This window comes from Amphiura filiformis, chromosome 4 (assembly GCF_039555335.1).
Source record: "Amphiura filiformis chromosome 4, Afil_fr2py, whole genome shotgun sequence".
NCBI lineage: Eukaryota > Metazoa > Echinodermata > Ophiuroidea > Amphilepidida > Amphiuridae > Amphiura > Amphiura filiformis.
Window position 1 is genome coordinate 50,915,939 of NC_092631.1, and position 21,922 is coordinate 50,937,860.

Genomic DNA, 21,922 nt, shown 5'->3' on the forward strand with positions numbered 1-21,922 from the left:
GGTTAAACAAGTATTATGTGACCAAAAATAGTTTTGCTATTTTGCAAAGCTGTCAAAAAGCCTCCCCAGGATATATTTTTTGCTATACTCCCTCTGAGCGCGTATGACCTCATAGCCGTGACGCAGTTCCTAGTGGTCGGTGCAACTCGCCACATACGTGGGATATCGGTACCGGTTCTGGGGTATTAATGTGTAGCAAGTAATGTTGTCTTGCGAAGCACACAAGCAGCAGCACAGAAGTGCAGCTAAAATACGGCAGTTTCATGACATAATCTGAGTTACATCAGGAACAATACCTTAATATTGACGGCAAAATAACAGAGAACATGTACTCGTTTCACGGCGGTATTGTAGAGGTTACAACATTACAACGGTAAGCTTTAGAGCCACTCAACTGTGTGCGTGCTTTGTGCATGTAGGCCTAACATGTATTCAATCAAAACAAAGCACGGCAAGCCTAGCCTAGCCTTGACTATTCTAGGGCTTAGCCTACATTTATGCCTAGGCCTATGTCTATGATAAAGGCCTTTCTAATATTTTAACCAATTAATGAACAAAGAATATATTAATGAAGGATATAAAACAAATACCGTAAAACCCCGTCTACAAGCATATAGTGTGCTTTTAATGAAAGCTAAATAAATCCAGACGCCATCCATCAACAAAATTATAATATTATGGAGTTTGAGCAAATTAATTACCGATACTAACATATACAAGGAAGTACTATTGTAAGACCAGTCATTCATTCATTCATTCATTCATATTTTATTTTCATCAATCATCAAAATGCATGTAATACATAAAAGCCAACAAAGTAATACAAAATATATAAAGCTAGAATATTAAATACAATCAGGAATCAATAGTATAATCAAGCTTACGATTAAATCAATATAATGTAAGTCAATACAGTAATATAATAATGCATGCTTAAGCAGACTACATTTTAAATGACAGTAATGATAATAATAATAATAATAATAATGATAATAATAATAATAACACAAATAATAATAATAATGATAATACAATATAGTACTGCATGATTAATTATTAAGCAAGATTAAGCAAGCATTAGATTATACAAAATATATGAATGATCATTGATATAATGAATGGTCAAAATTAATACGAAATATGAGGCAAGAATTAATGGTATAATTATATATCGATACAATCAATTAGTAACAATTATATCAGTATAATATAAATAAATACAACAACATAATAATGCATGCTTATCAGAATACATTTTAAATGGTCATTGATACAATAAATACAAAGTATAGTAATACAATTCTCAACTAGGTTGTTGAGCAAAGGAAATTGAGAGGAAAAGAGATGATTGATTTAGAGGACTCTGCTAACGCGGGCGTGAGGTGCAGAGACCTCATGGACACACAAACATACACATACACATATCCGACAGAAAGAAAAGAAGAGAAAAGGATATGAAAGGGAAGAAAAAGAAAAGAGAAAGAGAAGAATAGTCAAGGTCATAGCTACTAATTACGTCAAGAGCATAATGGAGACAAACACCTACGGTTTCTGATGATGATTCTGATAATGCAGTATTAATGTGAAGTTCGGTGGCTACTATTGTAGGAATGCAAGCAGTAGAAGATAATTAAAGCACACAAAGGGAACACATGGGGAACACAATACAAAGATTGGATAGCAGCTAAGTAGAATGAGAAAATCAAGCACAACTACCGTAAAAGCTTCGAGGGTAAACATGTAGTGTCTATGCCAAATCATATTCACCGATGAAACGTTTTTTCAGCCTGCTTTTAAAGGCAACATGTGATACAGAGTGTTTGATGTTAAGAGGAGAGAGTTCAGAGAAGCGGTCCTCTGGTTTTAGAAGTGTTACCAGCAAGAACAGATTTAGTAGGAATGATGAATGGCTCATTAGCATGTCTGGTGTTATAGGGGTGAGCAAATACATCAATGTTGAAAAAATTGTCATGAAGAAGATCAGGAGGGAGTAGACCATTATAAAACTGAAACATAAAAGAACCAAGTTGAAGCTTATAGATATCATAGAGTTTTAGAGTTTGAAGGTATAGTAAATGTGTATAGTAAATGAGACAAAGTAGAGTAATTATTTGAAACAATAGCACTAAAGTAAGTTAATTGCAAAGTCAAGTGTATGCTTAAAGTGAGGATGCAAAGAAAGATCATAAAACCAATGGAGGGATATGATGGAGCCATACACGTGCCTTGTGCAATTAATATACCGTAATGGTCCGAGTATAGTCCCACCCGTTTTTTATGTGAAAATTTTTCACAATTGGGGGTGGGATTATACTCAATTTCAAAAAAAAAAAAAAAAAAAAAAAAAAAATTTTTAAGTTTATTTTTTCCGGTTTTGGAGTGTCCCTGGACCACAGAATTAAAACCAGAGAACCAGGACTCGACCGCCATCTTGATACAGGCATGGAGCAAAAATTGGGGGTATTCGGTTTCCCTCGGAATGCGCTCGAGGCATTCGTAGTCATGCAAACGCGACATGGATGATGGGCGCATTTGAGAGACGCACTTGATGCGACCTGCACGCGAGTACCAAGACGCTTCAGATGAAACGCAGAATTGTTTTCGTTCGTCTCCGTGTACCGTCGGCAAGGACCCGAATACCCCCAATTTTCTCCCCATAGCTGACGGCGCGATTGTACATGCCGGTATAGGGAGTCCCGGTTCTCCTTCTCTAATTCTGTGCCCTGGACCTAGACCTAGATGCTAGGATCATTAATGGTTGACCTAAAAAAAAAAATAAAAAAAAAAAAATTATATGAAATTTGTTAACACTTTACCATTTTGAATTGAAAGAAATACGCATATATATTTATTTCAATTCAAAATGGTAAAGTGTTAACAAATTTCATATAAGAGATCAAGGTGTCATTCCTTTTGCATTAAAACATTCTCAATTGGTATAGCAAATGTAAACGAGCATGACGATTCAAGAGATTCGGCCTCGAAAACATAAGAGGTAGATTTTGGATTATTTTGTCATTATGGGAAACTGATACACTTTGCCATTTCTACTATACAAGTTTACACTTTCCCGATACCTGACTACTATAAAAGAACAAAACTTGTTACTTCGTTTGTGCAATGGCAGCGTGGCGTAGCGGATTAGTCCTCCGACTGTTAACCTTTTGGCTATTGACTGATGTGCATGGTTCGAGTCCCAATGGTGGTCTATATTTTTTCTTTAAGTGTATTAAATTGGTTTTTTTTTTTTTTTCTTTTTTCTCATCGCAAAAGCGGATTTTGTTATAAATACTATTCAGAAAAGCGTTGTTTCAAATTGTTACATCATAATCTTTCTGATTCGCTCGGATGTGCCTATACTCAGTAAACACAAGTTTTAGAGAAAACATAAATTTTACACGTTAGGTTATATCATAAAGGGTACATAACGTTTTAATAACATTAAAAAACCATTTTGGAAACATGCTGCAAAACATTGTGATATTGTACGAAAAATGCATTTGTAGTGTTTTTGAGTTATGAGACACAAAACGAAAATTGACTCAGTATCATACAGAAGAGGGCCATAATTACAAAACTTGTGTCATTTAGCATAGGAGGTGTTGTCAGTGACCAATCCTAAATAACTCAACATTTTATCAACAATTTTATTATGATTCAAAAGGATATTATCTACTCTCTAATCGTGTGCAATATGAAGCTCATACAACATTCTGTTTTTGAGTTATTGACAAAATCGACATTTTAGAGCAGTTTAGAGCCATAATTATGAAAAGTGTGTAATTTAGCATATGGGGTGTTTTCAGTGACCACTCCTAAATAAACCAAATTCTTTATCAACAATTTTATTATGATTGCAAAGCATATAATCCCCTCTCAAATCGTGTACAAATATGAAGCTCATACAACATTCTGTTTTTGAGTTATGGACAAAAACGACATTTTAGAGCAGTTTAGAGCCATAATTATGAAAGCGTGTGTAATTTAGCATATGGGGTGTTTTCGGTGACCACTCCTAAGTAAACCAAATTAGTTATCAACAATTTTATTATGATTGCAAAGTATATAACCCACTCTCAAATCGTGTGAAATTTGAAGCTCATACGACATTCCGTTTTTGAGTTATGAGACAAAAACGAAATTTAGATGAAATATTTTGCATTCGGTAGAGACAATCAAGGAAAAAAGTCCTTGGAACGCTTGGCACACTCTGTCGAAATTCCGTGCAGAATTTCTTATGTTCATGGAAATGACCTATATTGTGTTTGGGAAGAAACATGGCATCTACAACAATGATTTGCCCTTCCCCTCTCCCCATCAAGCAATGTTGGAACACATTGGGGAACGGCTGAAGACATTGGCAGTTCTCAACATTGCACGGGGGAGAGGGGGTGACAGTTTTCCGTTATTTACACGCAAGCGTTCCAAGACTTTTTTCTTGATTGTAGGTCTAGGTCCAGGGACACTCCAAAACCGGAAAAAAAAAAATTTAAAAAAAAAAAAATTTTTTTTTTTTTTTTTTTACAATTTCTGAAATTTTTCGAAAAATGGGGGGTGGGATTATACTCGAACGTGGGACTATACTCGGACGAATACGGTAATTAGACAAGATGATATGCTAAGATTTTGAACTCAAATACAAATTACTAGATAAACATCATAATCAAGTTCATGTCTGTAACTAAGACAATAGGAAACCATGATCAAGTGAGAAATATTGAACATAATTCAATATTTAAGTGAGAATTGACATGCAATCAGTGTATATAGTAAATGAGGCAAAGTAGAGTAATTATTTGAATCAATAGCACTAAAGTTATGTTATTTGCAAAGCCAAGTGTATGCTTAAAGTGAGGAAGCACATAAAGATCATAAGACCAATGGAGGGAAATCATGGAGCCATACACGTGTCTTGTGCAATTAATATAATTAAACAAGATGATATGCTAAGATTTTGAACTCAAATACAAATTACTAGATATAAACATCATAATCAAGTTCATGTCTATAACTAAGACAATAGAAACCCATGATCAAGTGAGGGATACTGAACATAATTCAATATTTAAGTGGGAATTGACATGTAATCAGTGTATAGTAAATGAGACAATGTAGAGTAATTATTTGAAACAATACCACTAAAGTAAGTTAATTGCAAAGCCAAGTGTATGCTTAAAGTGATGATGCAAAGAAAGATCATAAAACCAATGGAGGGAAATGATGGAGCCATACACGTGCCCTGTGCAATTAATATAATTAAACAAGATGATATGCTAAGATTTTGAACTCAAATACAATCTACTAGATATAAACATCATAATCAAGTTCATGTCTATAACTAAGACAATAGAAAACCATGATCAAGTGAGAGATACTGAACATAATTCAATATTTAAGTGGGAATTGACATGCAATCAGTGTATAGTAAATGAGACAAAGTAGAGTAATTATTTGAAACAATAGCACTAAAGTAAGTTAATTGCAAAGCCAAGTGTATGCTTAAAATGATGATGCAAAGAAAGATCATAAAACCAATGGAGGGAAATGATGAAGCCATACACGTGCCTTGTGCAATTAATATAATTAGACAAGATGATATGCTAAGATTTTGAAATTACTAGATATAAACATCATAATCAAGTTCATGTCTGTAACTAAGACAATAGAAAACCATGAATAAGTGAGAGATACTGAACATAATTCAATATTTAAGTGGGAATTGACATGCAATCAGTGTATAGTAAATGAGACAAAGTAGAGTAATTATTTGAAACAATAGCACTAAAGTGAGTTAATTGCAAAGCCAAGTATATGCTTAAAGTGAGGAAGCACATAAAGATCATAAAACCAATGGAGGGAAATCATGGAGCCATACACGTGTCTTGTGCAATTAATATAATTAAACAAGATGATATGCTAAGATTTTGAACTCAAATACAAATTACTAGATATAAACATCATAATCAAGTTCATGTCTATAACTAAGACAATAGAAAACCATGATCAAGTGAGAGATACTGAACATAATTCAATATTTAAGTGGGAATTGACATGTAATCAGTGTATAGTAAATGAGACAAAGTAGAGTAATTATTTGAAACAATAGCACTAAAGTAAGTTAATTGCAAAGCCAAGTGTATGCTTAAAGTGATGATGCAAAGAAAGATCATAAAACCAATGGAGGGAAATGATGGAGCCATACACGTGCCTTGTGCAATTAATATAATTAAACAAGATGATATGCTAAGATTTTGAACTCAAATACAAATTACTAGATATAAACATCATAATTAAGTTCATATACCCAAGTTTATACCCAACATTTAAACATTTTCTGTTAAACATTTTGTGTTTGCTGGGAACTGATTATACAACTAATGGCAACAATTTAACAAATATCTTGTTCAAACCGGCTTTAGTCTGCTGTAAATTAGTTTGGGAAAAGAGCGTAAATGAGTAGAAATGAAATGATGAGCAGTCAATGAGTGGGGAGCTGATAAACACTATTCATTAATAATTTTTAGCACATAATGAAAGAAAATACATGATTAGTGTTGACTTTTTAATTGGTCAGAAACTGTTACACTGTCCTTCAATGGTGGGCTGCCATCTGCTATATGTAGTAGGTCTTCTCATCTTCTCTGGTTATAATGAGCATGCAAAGAAAGAAAGAAAACAAATAATCATCAGAAACTGTTGCACTGTCCTTCAATTAGTAAATGGTGGGCTGCTAGTTGGCTATAATGGGCCGCCCATTTGACATATGGTGCAGAATATGATGAAATAATAACTACATAATTACCCAGCTAATCAGTTTTGATATATAGAGGCTGATGAGACCGGGTAAACATGTTTTTGATCAGCCACGGTTTTTATTTGAAGGAAAATCAGTGTAGGCTGATATAATTATTTTGTTCAGTAAGAAGCAGTTTCAAGATTGTGCAACAGGCAAGATGATTAATAGGGCACATTGCTGGATGTGCACTTATTGAGGCATATGTATATGTGACGTGTCATATCAAAAGCAGGCACTTTTGGGCAGGTTATCAATTTTGACGTTTTTACATATCTTAAGTATAGAGATATTTTGCTCCACAACGCTGTTTTCCCCAATGAAATAGGACATTCCTAAGCTAAGATATTTAGATTGTAAGTTATGGTATTATAAAATTGGAAATTGAGATATCGGCCTTTAAAAATATTATTGACAATGTTGAGAGTAGGAATTACGATGAAAAATGTCTCAAAAAATACAAGATGCCAGTTATATTCCAGTCTGAAACTATTAGACAATATTTTTAACATAACATCACAAATTCGCAACAAACCCAAATTGTGAAAAAATCACCCCCGGGCAGATTTGTGGCTATTTCTACATTTACGATCCTGCCCAAAAGTGTCTGCTTTTGACATGACACATCACATATAATGTGACACAATCTGGTCCATTGAGGCCAAAGCTGGCAAATTTGAAATTCAGATAATGGCAAAAATATGTAGTAAAAAAACCCAATAAGAAAACAACATTAAAATATAAAAGAAAATATACATCACAGAACTTCAGAAACTTTCGGTGTTTTCAGCCTAATGTTTGTATTATGTAATAATTACAGTAACTCAATTTTCTAAAAATGCCTCCTTCGGCCTCCATGGACCAGATTGTGTCACATTAGGCCTACCATATTCATTATATACCCGTGCCTCAATAAGTGCACATCCTTTTTTTTTTAACTTGTAGAATGTGATATTACTATACCTCATAAATATTTATTAGTAATCCAAACATCTTATTGGTTAATAACGCCAGCGTCCGAGTACGGTATTTTGACTGCTTCCCGTGCCTGTGCAATTACGCGCACGCTGAGGAAGTAGTAAAACTTCCGCACCCTACTACCACACGGTGTATCGACCCCGCGCGTCACCGTTCCTTTTGACGTAGCATTATGCTACACAACGGCGATTCTGCAGATGCGTTTATCGTGAAAATGCTGCAATTATTTTGCCGAGATTACTGATGGATAATAACACACGAATTTGACGTTTTATGAAACAAAATGTTATTAATATAGAGTGTTAAAAATAAAATTGGAATAATATAGGCCTAAATGTAAATTGATTGATCAGAAATCCTCCAATAAAATCAGGTAAGCAAAATATTAAGCTTACCATGCTGGCAGGCACGCTGACTGGTAGGCCTACCGGTGTGTTTTAACTTTTGCTTACGATTTTACCGTGATAGTGAAAATATTTATGAGGTATAGTAAAACAAATACAACATGTTCCATTTTAGGGAAGTATTCAAAACTACTGGTCCTCGGTGTTGGATGATTTGACTACTTCCCTCCGCGCAAATCATCCAACACCTCGGGACCAGTAGTTTTGACTACTTTCCCTCAAAACATGTTGCATTTGTATACTCTTATCTGCAAATTAATAAATACATTTACAGTAGAAACTCCTTATAATGAAGTTGTCAGGGACAGAGAAATTAGTTCTTTATATCCATATTTCGTTATATCACTGTATCAGGGTTGTAAAAACAATAAATAACTAAAGAATTTTGTATCTTGGTTCTGGAAAAATACTTCTTTATAACAGGGTTGTTCTTGTATCCGATTTCGTTATATGAGGTTTTACTGTCTAACATCAATTCTAAAGATCTAAAATGTTCAGTAAGGTACGTTATGGAGCTTTATCAAACCCAATTATAAAAAATATTGATTTCTTAATGTTTTGTTTGCATGTCAACAGATCAGTTAGTATGGAGGGCAGCACGGTCCAGCGGTGCAGCGCCGACATATTTTAGGCCTCTTGGTAGATTTGTTGATGGTGGTGTAATGGCTAACAATCCAACACTAGATGCCCTAGCAGAGGTTAGCGAATATTACCTGGCAAAGAAAATGAAGGTCAGTCAGTCTCCATCATTTCCATGTAAAGCATGTCCAATTAAGTCCTATTTCACGTAAAGATATGTGACACGATCAAGGGAAATGAATTGGATGTCGCTTATATTGATTTTGAGATATTTTCTTAAAGAAAGTGTTAAAATTCTTTTGTTTTATATATATTGTTTTCAGCGATTTATAAATTGATGTAAATTTGCAAAGAAAAGTTGTATCAACATGGGGTTTCCAGTTTCAGAAAGCTCTAAATGTTCTCTTTAGAAACATATGTTTTTTTTTAAAAAGGGTCGACATGTGACTCATTCCCCTTGACCATGTCACATATTTGAGGGGAGGGGGGGGGGGGGGGAGGCAAAGTGAATTTCAGGGGGGGCAAATTTTGCCTCAAAAGTGGGGGCGGGGCAAGAAAATATTTGCCCCCTTGCCCCCCCCCGTAGTGCCGTCACTGCTTCTTCCATATTAGTGCCTCCCTCATATGTATGAGTATTATCACACTGCGTACAGACAAGTTGTACTTAATTTTTACTCTGGAACCTAGAGTAGATGAGTGTATTTTTGAAGTACAGTCAACAGTACTGGGATGATCCCCTGCTCTTTTCGAATAGCCTGTGACGTTCTTTAAATACATGTACACGGGTCCGACGGCTTAAAGTGCTCTCTCCGAAGCACTAAGCAAGTAAGAGTAAAGTGCCTTGCTCAAGGACACAAAGAGACAGCCAAGCTCAAGTGGACCCACTCAGATTAGAACCCGGGACCCTTGGATTCACAGTCCACGCTCCCCTCGTTTTACCTTTACCTGATACGTGCAATACATAAATATTTTGTGTGTAAATTATATTAAGAATATTATTCCCTTGGTGAGGTCAGGGGGGATTTGCCATTTGGTCTAATACCATTTGGTCTAATATCCATTTCGTCTACATCCATTTCGTCTAAACACGTTAGGTCTATATCCACTACGTCCAACAATCATTTGGTCCTTTATCCATTTGGTCCGATAACCATTTGGTCCGATAACCATTAAGTCTTAAACCATTTAGTCTAACAACCATTTAGTCTAATACTCATTTGGTCTATAACCAATAGGTCTAATAGCCATTTGGTCTAATACCCATTTGGTCTACATACCATTTAGTCTTACAAGCATTTAATAGACAAAATGGTATTTGACTAACTGGTTATTAGACCATATGAGTATTAGACCTAACGGTTATTAGACCAAACGGTTATTAGACCAAATGGTTATTAAAAAATATTAGACCAAATGGTTATTAGACTATATGGTTAGTAGACATACCGGTTATTAGACCAAACAATATTAGACTAAATGGACATTAGACTATATAATTATTAGACTAAATGGCAATTAGTCTTTCTGGTAATAGACCAATTGAATATAGACTAAATGGGAATTAGACCAAATGGTATTAGACCAAATGGCAATATACCAGGTTAGGGCTGTCGCTAGAGGGGGGCATGGGAGGTGTGACCCACCCCCAACACAAATTTTGTTGGCAAAAATTGACTGTTGGCAAATGTAGTCAAAGCTATGTGATTGTCAGCAAATTGCAAGATTAATATGTTATGAAATTGTGCTGTTGTTACATAATAGACCTATTGTTAATTTGTTAATGTTATAGTAGTTATTAATTTTAAAAAATTTGTCGAAAATAATTTTGACCACAACCCCCCCCCCCCCACTTGGAAAGTTTTGCAAAATGAAGACCTATGCTATGTGGATAGTTCTAGGTTTATCTCTAGGGCGGTCTAATCTAGTAGGCTTCGATGTGCTCTTTCGATGTCAACATGTTCTTCCATTCTCTTCCATTTCAAGTGATCCTTTATGAATTTTTTTACAAACACATTTTTGACCTTGATTACCAGTAGCATTTCCTTCTGCTTTCTCCGGAACATTAAACATTATCAAGTTATTTCGGTGGGATCTATTTTCTAGGTTATCCACCAGTGCTCTCAGTCTATTGAATTCAGCAGTGTTAACTTTTGAGTCCAGTTCTTTATCATAGTATTCCTGACTTTGTTCCGAATTGGTTTTTTCATGTTGCCAATGTCCTTCTCAATATTTCCTAGCCGTTCATTAATCGTATCTAGCATATCAAGCTTATCCATGATTACATTAAGTTTCTCAGAATCATCCATGTTAAGCCGTAGTTTGGGCCTAACAAGTGGCGCGAACGCGCCGCTATTTGCGGACCCCTGGTCTAGGCGTTGTGTTGTTGTTAAATGGTTTATGGAATGATGTGGGGCCATAGTGATCAGCAACAACCTGTAAAGTGTGCTGAGGCTTGTGGATCAACATCTAGGCGTTGCTGCCTGTGCGTAGCGCACTATAAATCACTGCGCTTTTTGTTTTTTACAACAATGATAATAAAAATCACACAAGGCAGCCTTTTGAGATACAACAGTATGCGATGCAGACAACGATATGTAAACAAATAGTAACAAAAACATTTTGTGATCCTTATATTCAACAGAGAGAGCCTGTTAGGAAAATTGGAGCTGTGGTATCACTGGGAACAGGGGATGTACCACCTAAAAAGGTATCCAGTGTTGAAATTGTGAAACCTGAGAGTCCAGTAGATATAATCAATATGGGTACCAGTCTCATTGGAGCTATGAATCTGGGCGAAATCTTTATAGAACAGGTTTGTTTGCTTATTTGTTTGTTTATTTATATGCTTGTTTGTAACCATGCAGAGAGCTTCTTTGTATTGGTTGAGAAGATATGTTGGTACAATTACCGAATAGGGTGCAACTAATTGCTAGACTTCGAGTCCAGTCCTCGTTTACGGAGTTTAGGGTTAGGGTTGGGTAGGGCAGTCTTGTAATAAGACTAGAGTTGCACCCTATTCGGCAATCCCTCCGATATGTTTACAAAACTAAAACTAAGAATTTTGTCATACTTCCTCAATAATGCTTTGTTATCACACAAAATTCTTCCGCAGGGTAAATTGTTACAGTCTTAAAAGTGGTCAGTTTTGCACACAAGGACATGTGAATAAGTTGATAGGCAAAATTTGTTTACCTATGGCCTATGGATATTTTAGACCAATGTTCGTACTTTAAAAAAAATGTACGATGAGTTTATCTCTGGTCATTGTGTGAGGATAATAAAAAATACTTTATAGCCAATGAGTTACTTTTAGATGAAAAAACACATTTTGTGAGTTGTCTCTGTAATGCTACAGTGGATAAATGGCTCTTTAGTCTGTTGTTGGGGGGGGGGTAGTAATTACCCTATGCTACATGTTACTATGGTGCGAGAGGTTGCGAGTTCGAACCCTGGTGGTGCCTAGCATGATCTCGTGGAAAAATTGAGTTAGCTTGAAATTCCCTTGGACAAGGAACTCACTGCTAAATAATTTGTCTTGTTGTAACCCGTACGAAACTCGGGGAGCTGATCCTGGTTGCGATGGTTATTTGTGGAATGTCTAGGGTGTGCGCTCTTGAAGCAGCAAAGTCCCTGAATTGTTGTTTAATGGTTTATGGAATAATGTGGGCCATAGTGGTCAGCGACAACCTGTAAAGTGTGCTGAGGCTTGTGGATCAACGTCTAGGCGTTGTGCCTGTGCGTAGCGCACTATAAATCACTGCGCTTTTTTTAAATTTTTTTATTTTTAAGACACCAAGACATTCCATGTTGGAGGAATAAGCACTGTAACCATGATCTGGTAACTTTTAGCCCTATCTACCCTACTTATGAACATGAAAGAGACTTGGCTGACAGTTTCGTCAGTGAACCACTGACTTTTTCCGAGCTTGTTGATGTTGTGATAATCCAAAAGCTGATGAATGGCAGGAAGTTGTGTCACTTCCGGTAGTGATGTCCACCGTTAGAGTGTCAGAAAGCATGATGGATCAAAGAGTCAATTCAGATCAGGAGGAGTGGACAAGGAGTTATGAATAGAGCTCGAGACGAGAGGATCTGCAATTTTAGTCATGTTTATGATGGCGACTGCAAGTTAGACTAACATCACTACCGGACTGTGACATGTACTTCCTGCCTGTCATCAGCTGTTGGATCATCACAACATCAACAAGCTTTGAAAAAGTGGCATAGCTATAGAATACCCATCTCACCTCCCAACACACAGGGTTAGGCTTAGGGTTAGGTTAGGTTAGGGTTAGGCACCCTGAGCGGGGTATTCTATAGTTATTCCGAAAAAGTTAGTGGTTCATTGACAAAAGAAAATAGGAAGTTTCTTCGATTGGTTTTGATAAATTAAAAACTTTTTATTTCATGATTTCCAAACCTGATGAATCTGTCATAATGAATGAGATGAATTTTAATTTTAATGTTTGTTACAGTTCAGTCCATAAATCTATGCATTACATAAATGTGTTTTTTAATCAAATACGTCTTCTCTTGTCATTTATTACAGTGTTGCGAGTCAAACGGCAGATCAGTAGACAGGGCCCGTGCATGGTGTTTTTCCATGGGTACACCATTCTTCCGTTTCAATCCACCGTTAGCGACCGCTACAGGACTAGACGAGGCGCGGGATCCAAATTTATTCCGTATGCTGTGGGAAACGGATGTGTATATCAAACAAAATCAAGATAAAATAGAGCAGCTAGCACAGTTGCTAAAGTCACTTTGATGTGTTAAGGAATGATAAACATATATATGTATTTCTTCAGAGTAATATTCTATATTTCTTTAAAAAGTATGAATTTTATATATTTGTATAGATTAAAGGCCAAATCAGAGAGATTTTCTCTACCAAAATAAATTCCCAAATTCCCAGTAAATTTATGGTTATTCTTTGCAGGCAAATCACTACCTTTATATGGTGATATTTTTCTGCATTTATTAAAAATTTTCATATGTATTTTATCTGTTGGTAATTCCAAGTAATATCAATCAATCGATGTTGCCTTTAACCTGATACATATCTAAAACAACTGAAATCTTGTAACATTTTGATGCAGCTTAAAAGATTTTTTAACAAAAACCAGCAGCATAAGGGATCTGGAATGAGCGTTTTGAGCCTTTCAACAGTATTTTTGTGGGACATGAGAGCACATCAGACATATCAATTGCATTCTGAATCTGAAGAATGTCTTTCTGATATCAAATAATTTTCATTTTTGAAATTCACGATATAATACAAATTTTATGACAAATTATTAAAATTTCACATTTTTGATATATAACAGTCATCGAAGTAAATTTGATAAATCCAGTGACATATTCTTAAAGTGTATGTAGCTGGGATGAAAAACCAACGATCAATTGAAAATTTTGACCTTTCATATTGAAGATATGGATTTTTTCCCCAAAAGGCCTAATTTTTTTTGGTATTTTGGGAAAAAATCCATATCTTCAATACTGAAAGGTCAAAATTTTCAATTGATCGTCATTTTCATCCCACCTACATACACTTTAAGTATAAATCATCAGATTTATAAAGTTTACTTGAGTACTGTTAAATATCAAAAATATCCATTTTTAATCATTTGCCATAAAATGTGTATCACTTTGCGAATTTCAAAAATTCAAAATTATTTGATATCAGAAGGACATTCTTCTTATTCAGAATGCAATTCGATATGTCTGATGTGCTCTAATGTCCCACAATAAATACTGTCCAAACGTTCATACCCCACCCCTTAAAGTGACCCACTCTGACAAAACCAGGACCTACTCCGCTTTTCAGAAAAATACAACACTAATTTTTTGTGGATTAAAAATATATTATCAACTTCTTTCAAATGAAACATAGCTTTATCCTAATTATTCATTAAGTACTAACTTGAGATAAAAGGAAAGGTTTACTATTTCACTAATTTCTTGAAAAAAGACTCGATTATCAGAAAACATGCTGAAATTCATGTTTTCTGACAATCAAGTCACATCAAGTCAAAGATGTGGAAAAAGTCTTAGCATTCAAAATCTTGAATCTGTGTCGAAATTTTGCTCCAATTTTCGCAAAAATTAGAATGCATAAATTGGAATTTGACTTCGTACAAGTCCGTAGACTTGATTATCACAGTCTGTAGAAACACCCAAAAAAATGCAGTTTTTGGCCCTTAATTCATAAATTTAGCCAAATAGTGAAAATTTAACTTAATTGCCAGTTAGTACTTAATGAATAATTAGGATTGAACTGTGTTTTATTTGGCAGAAGTTGATAATATTTTTTAAATCTCAAAAAATTAGTGCTATATTTTTCTGGAATGGGTAGTAGTCATATTTGATATTTCATAATTCATGATTTTTAAAAATTAAAATATGTAAACACCAGACAATAAGCTTTAAACTTATACCAAAATTATATAAATAGCTTCAATACTACTTGAAGGATATGGATAATTTTGTAAATGAAGCCAAAAACTGGTGACTTGTTCCAGGCTTTGTGGGGGTGGGTCACCTATGCTTGTATTTAATTAGTGTGCTTTGTATGGACATTGAGCCATACTTGGGCGATATAATGGGCTGTCTAATTGGAGCTTATTAGAGTATTATTTGAATTGTGTATTAGCAACAATTATTTAAAGGAAAGTATTTATATAGTGCATATATTTGTAGCCATTAAATTTGACATTTCATAGTGTTTCTAGCCAAGATGTGACATTACTCAAATTAGTATGTGTAGTGAAAAAAAAAAGTCAAAATGGAATCATCACCATTGACAACAATAGGAATAGTTTCAGGAAGCTACATGTAAACCATGATATCAACTTAGTTGCATTTAACAAAGACCTTTTACACTGCTGCCAACCGATCACATAAAAAGAACTAGGTTACGTCTGTGTCACGCTATGCTACACAGATAGATCGGCAAATGAGGTGCTGTGGTGATGATATGATACAATTAGCCAGTCTGAACCCGACTTTATATTTACGCTGTAAACTGCACCAAATCGGGCACTGCGAAAGGTCTTGTAAATGGGTGTAACTAACATGGACATATCAGGTGAAGAGTTCAGATGCATTAATGCTAATCATTGAAAGGGGGTGTTTGAAATTCTGGTCATTAAAAACTACAAAAAAGGGGTTGTTTTGGGCCAAATTTTGTTCTCGATTTTGCATGAAAAAGGGGGGTAAATTTGATGCAAAATCATTGCAAAGGGGGCCTTTGAAAGATTTGGTAACTCTCATGGTTGTCAACTTTTGGGTTGAGTTGGGGGCCGGGGTTAAACCTATAGTATTATAGGGCAGATGCTTTTGGTCGTAATGGGCAAGTTACCGTAAACAGTTTGAAAATTGCATTTTTCACGTTTTGCAGCTGAACACTCCAGATGTTAAGTGTAAACAATGGTAATTCGTTATAATTTCTTTTTAAAAATCATTTAATAGACAATAGTTTCAAATTTTTTGAATTTGTGGGCTGATATATTTTTTTAAAGCTTTTTAAAGTTAAAACTTAACACAATGGAATAGGTACTGTAGTGATGTTCTTTCATTATTATAATTTCGATATGGAACAAATTTGTATGACTATTGTGTAAAACATCGGTGAAGTCGGGCAAATAATGTATATTGCCAGAGATTTGATGGGCCAGGCTGTGACACCGGGGGCCAAATTCTCATAATAATATCCTATAGTTATATCTTCGGCTGTATCATGCACCCTGTATAATGCACGTCTGCTTTGCCATTGTGTAAAACTATAAGGCTATGAACATGACCACCTAGAGATGTGGTTAGCTATACTGACCATGGAATTACAATGTAAAGTCATGTAATATGCAACAACTTTGTAGCTGTCTTAATTACAGGTTAATAAATGTGTATCATTTGTTGGGAGTAAAATTGTACAAAATAATGCATGCGTACTGAGATGTTGATGTGTCTAATGCACGAGTCCCAAAGAAGGGAGTGCATTAGATGTATCAACATCTCAGTACAAGTGCATTATCTTGTACAATTACTTGAGCAACAAATGATATGCATTTATTAACTTATTTCATACACAAGAAAAAAATCCTGTGGTTTTGCTATTTTCATAAAAAAAAATTATCACTTGATATGTTGGAAAATACAAGCAAATATAAATGCATCCACCTGCAAGAAAAATGAAGGCATCTGAAAGCACTGCATGTACTACACGGATTGCACGCCCGAGCAATTATACAATATTTATGCACGGCTAGTAATTTATTGCTCTGATTTGTTCTTACTATCTAGGAGTGTATGAATCTTTTTAATATTCACGTCTGTCGAGTGACATAGCAACAGGTTTACAGTATAGTTCCACATAACGGCAACATGGCCACACAGTGTATGGGGATGATACACACCCTCTTATAAGATATAATTTAGGATATTGTTGCTGGGATTGTTGTGATAATTTGCTGCTAGGAGTCTATTTCACAAATATTTTAACAAATAGGAATACTTTTTATGATGTGGTCTTTTTATAAGTCCATATTACAACATGTATATAACAAGCAAATGATGCATCAAACTTTCGATGAATTTTGAGACTTATGATATGTTGTTAAGTTGAGTGACGGGATGAGTAATGAAGATGACATTGACAGTCAGGGACATCGCTAGACCAGTTAGTTGGAGGGGGTGTACAGCATATTCCTCAATATTTTTTTTTCAATAGTAACTAATTTTACGTTACCAATATTATATAAGACAAACATCAAAAATCGGCTAATACAGCACGTCTATATTTTATATGACTATCGTAATTTGCCGACAATGATATGGTTTTGACAACAACAGTCACTTTTTGCCAACAATATTAAGAATTGGGAGGGTGTCACACCCCCATACCCCACTCTAGCGATGACCCTGTTGACAATGTTGATAGCCAAAAAATGGAATGTAGAATTTCATCATTTAAATAATGTGGTGGTTTTAATTTAGGAATTATATTATGGAAATTGCAATAAAAGATGCAAAGATACTGTAGATGTATTAAATGGTACAAAGAAAATCACAAAACAACTCATATTTAAAAATTGCTTGTTTTGGACTGGTTTTATTTTGGAAATAATTATGTGCTGATTTTGGTTAATGCGAGTACATTTTATGCTGAATTCAAAAATGTTGTCTGCCAAGCTGTGCTTCTGGGGCCAGATGCATAATTTGACATGTTTGAAAGTGTTATTGGAATAAAATAAATTTTTCCCCTTATATTATCCTATGGGTTCATATGAGAGTCTTTTTGAGGGGCAGGGTCTCAAAAGTACTGCTTGGCAGACAACAAATTTGAGTTCAGCATATACAAATGAACAAAAGTAAGCTGGTTGCCAACTTTTTCGCAAACTTGCCGGTTCGAGCATGATTTTTCCAAAATAGAACCAGTCTATAACGATCATTAAAAATTATAATACCAAGAAAAAAATAATTAAGGCCTATAAGGCTAAACAATAATTCTAGTTTGTTATCTGTAGGATGTGAGCAATAAAATTTCTTTTTTTTAAAGAAATTTGGAAATGTTTTATTTTCACGGTTAAATATTTTCAAAAATATTTTCAAAAAATATTTTCAAAAAAAAATGTGTCTCAGAGAGATTGTTTACAAGCAATTTGAAATCAACAACATATCTTGAAACTCTATCTATAATCTTAAAGGTGGGTAACCTGATTGACAGCCTTATCCCCCCACTTTACTCCATCAGATTTTGGTATCAGGTGAAAGCTCAGATTTTTCTCATTAACAATTAACAATAGCATATGGAAATTAGGTATTCCAAATGAGTATCTTTCCGAAGAAATCATCAAAAAACTGTCAAATTTGTCTCGACTGTGGTGTACCATTTTTGAGGCGTATTAGACAGTTTTTGATGATATCTTCGAAATACTTCGAGTTGGAACTTCTAATTTCAATATAGTACTGAGTAATTATAGGGTCTTTCATTTGAAATTAATATATTACATGATCATCATTAACTTGAAAATACTGTAGACTACCAATAGCATGCAGTAATTCCATAAGGAATTAGTCACATTTACAAAAACATTTACATGTTCTTTTTGCATGAATGTTTGACAGGGATGACATTTACGTAAGTTTTGAAGAATTCAATTTTCCAAATATATCAGGTCACCTTCCTTTAAACTGATTTGACTGACAATGTTGAGCATTTGAAGCTCACCCTCATAACCAAAGTGCCTAAGTCATTACTACATGTTTCTCATTTGCAATTTTGATTTTCTGAGTAATAAACCCAAAATTAATAAAAATTTCCAGCTGAATTCTTCATTAAATTGTGGAATTCATCAAAAGAGATGAATTCCACAATTTAATGAAGAATGTGGCTGGAAATTTGATTAATTATGGGTTTATTACTCAGAAAATCAAAATTGCAAATGAGAAACATGTAATAATGACTTAGGCACTTTGGTTATGAGGGTGGCGATTTGCTGTACAATGTATAGCCTGACACACACATACATTTTTTGTACATCCACACACTAAAAAGAAACACATTCTTGGTTTTACAGTTCTTGCAGGAAACAAATGTTTTATTTTTGTTAGCCTTATGATAAAATCCAATACGTACTTACAAGCTGTGCAATCATTTTATATTTGTTAAAAACAGATGTAATTTTATGTTCACTACATTGTACATGAAAATATATCTGAATGAAATATTAAAATTAGAAAACAAGTGTACTTGTGGTCTTGATGTCTATATTATTATGTGTGATACAATATATACATGTAGCTATTACATCATATATACAAATATTGAATGTTTAAGCACAATCAAAATGGTAAGAATATTTTTCATGAGGTGAAATATAAACTGTTCCATTCAACTCGGCAAAGCCTCGTTGAATGGAACAGTTTATATTTCGCCAAATGGAAACATTCCATATTTGTTTTATTTGTTTTATATAACTCATAAATAAGTTTCCTTGCTTCCACTTAATTTTATAAATCACCAGGAAAACAAAATAGATCAAATGATATCTAAATGCATATTTATTTTAGAAGCAACACCCCCATATATAATTGGCCAGTCAAGGTGGAAACCTCGCGCTATACCCTCTTGCGTCTGTCAGCGTTGCTATATGGTAGCTCTGTGTCTGTGCAATGGAAAAATGACTATTGCACGGACACAGAGTGCAATAATCCTTTGCAGCTGGCCGCTAATAATAGCAAAAATAATCAATAGTAGTTGGCCAATCAAATGACAAGAAACTTGTGAGTTATATAAAGACTAATATATTCGGTAGACAGATACTTCATCAATACTGATATCAGCATTAGATGGCTACTCTACTTCATCAATACTGATATCAGCATTAGATGGCTACTCTACTTCATCAATACTGATATCAGCATTAGATGGCTACTCTACTTCATCAATACTGATATTAGCATTAGATGACTACTCTACTTTGTCAATACTGATATCGGAATTAGATGTCTACTCTACTTCATCAATACTGATATCAGCATTAGATGGCTACTCTACTTTGTCAATATTGATATCAGCATTAGATGGCTACTCTACTTCATCAATAGTGATATCAGCATTAGATAGCTACTCTACTTCATCAATACTGATATCAGCATTAGATGACTACTCTACTTCGTCAATACCAATATCAGCATTAGATGGCTACTCTACTTCATCAATACTAATATCAGCATTAGATGGCTACTCTACTTCATCAATACTGATATTAGCATTAGATGGCTACTCTACTTCATCAATACTGATATCAGCAGTAGATAGCTACTCTACTTCATCAATACTGATATCAGCATTAGATGACTACTCTACCTCATCAATACTGATATCAGCATTAGATGGCTACTCTACTTCATCAATACTGATATCAGCATTAGATGACTACTCTACTTCATCCATACTGATATAAGCATTAAATAGCTACTCTACTTCATCAATACTAATATCAGCATTAGATGGCTACTCTACTTCATCAATACTGATATTAGCATTAGATGGCTACTCTACTTCATCAATACTGATATTAGCATTAGATGACTACTCTACTTCGTCAATACTGATATCGGCATTAGATGGCTACTCTACTTCATCAATACTGATATTAGCATTAGATAGCTACTCTACTTTGTCAATGCTGATATCAGCATTATGGCTATTCTACTATTCAAATTAGTAAAGTATACTCATGCAAATATTATAAACAGTTTTTAAAACACTATACGAACCAGTGCTGAAAACATATTAAAAACGCCTTTTTTTTTCTTATTAAAATACTATCAATATGATTTGTCTCGGTCCCAGCCGGATTGTGTTCCTCCGTCACTAAACAAACCTTAGTGACGAAGGAGCACAAATCGGCTGGGACCGAGACTACCCATAATTATAAGCAAAAAAGTATTTAAAAAAACGGCAAGCTTTCTCACTTTCTCACATGCTCAAGAAAAGAGGAGAGACCGCAATGCTCCATGATCGTACCAAGATGATATTAAAAAATGAAGCACAGACTAAATGATACTATAAAGTCTATTAAATACAGAGTCAAAAACATGATACTATAGTATAGTGTTCAAAACAACATTTAAAAAATACTGCGGACACTCTTATTAATGTGATGAATGATGATAGCTGACGATGAACTATAAACCTACATGACGATGGCATACTATACTAAACTAAACTATATAACTATACTCTAGACTCTAGCTTATAGCCAGACAATGAACTATAAACCTACATGACGATGGCATACTATACTAAACTAAACTATACTCTAGCTGATAGCCATAGTTAGCACTTTGTGACCAATCGTTAAAAGCCTATTCTGTGATCCCAGCGAAGGTGTACAGTGGCTCCGGAACCGGGGCCACTCCAGCCCCCTCAATAATTTTTGGTGAGGGGCCCAAGTACTCTAGAGCCCCCCAATAATCTGAGGTAAAATTCATAATTTTAGTGTAAAATTCATAATTTTAGGGTAAAATTCATAATTTTAGGGTAAAATTCATAAATTTTAGGGTAAAATTCATAATTTTAGGGTAAAATTCATAATTTTAGGGTCAGATTCATAATTTTAAGGTAAAATTCATAAATGTAGGGTATAATTCAAAATGTAAG

At 34.5% G+C, this 21,922-nt stretch overlaps 1 protein-coding gene across 1 annotated transcript in view; it reads left to right on the plus strand.

Annotated features, from left to right (window-relative positions):
* Positions 1-13,953, plus strand: part of LOC140151028 (85/88 kDa calcium-independent phospholipase A2-like) — a 97,811-nt gene extending 83,858 nt beyond the window's left edge. Inside the window, exons 12-14 of the mRNA XM_072173217.1 lie at positions 8,752-8,906; positions 11,396-11,566; positions 13,304-13,953. Of these exons, the coding sequence (XP_072029318.1) occupies positions 8,752-8,906; positions 11,396-11,566; positions 13,304-13,522 (545 nt within the window). The 3' untranslated portion in view covers positions 13,523-13,953. The remainder of the gene's footprint in view (positions 1-8,751; positions 8,907-11,395; positions 11,567-13,303) is intronic.
* Positions 13,954-21,922: the final 7,969 nt, after the last annotated feature.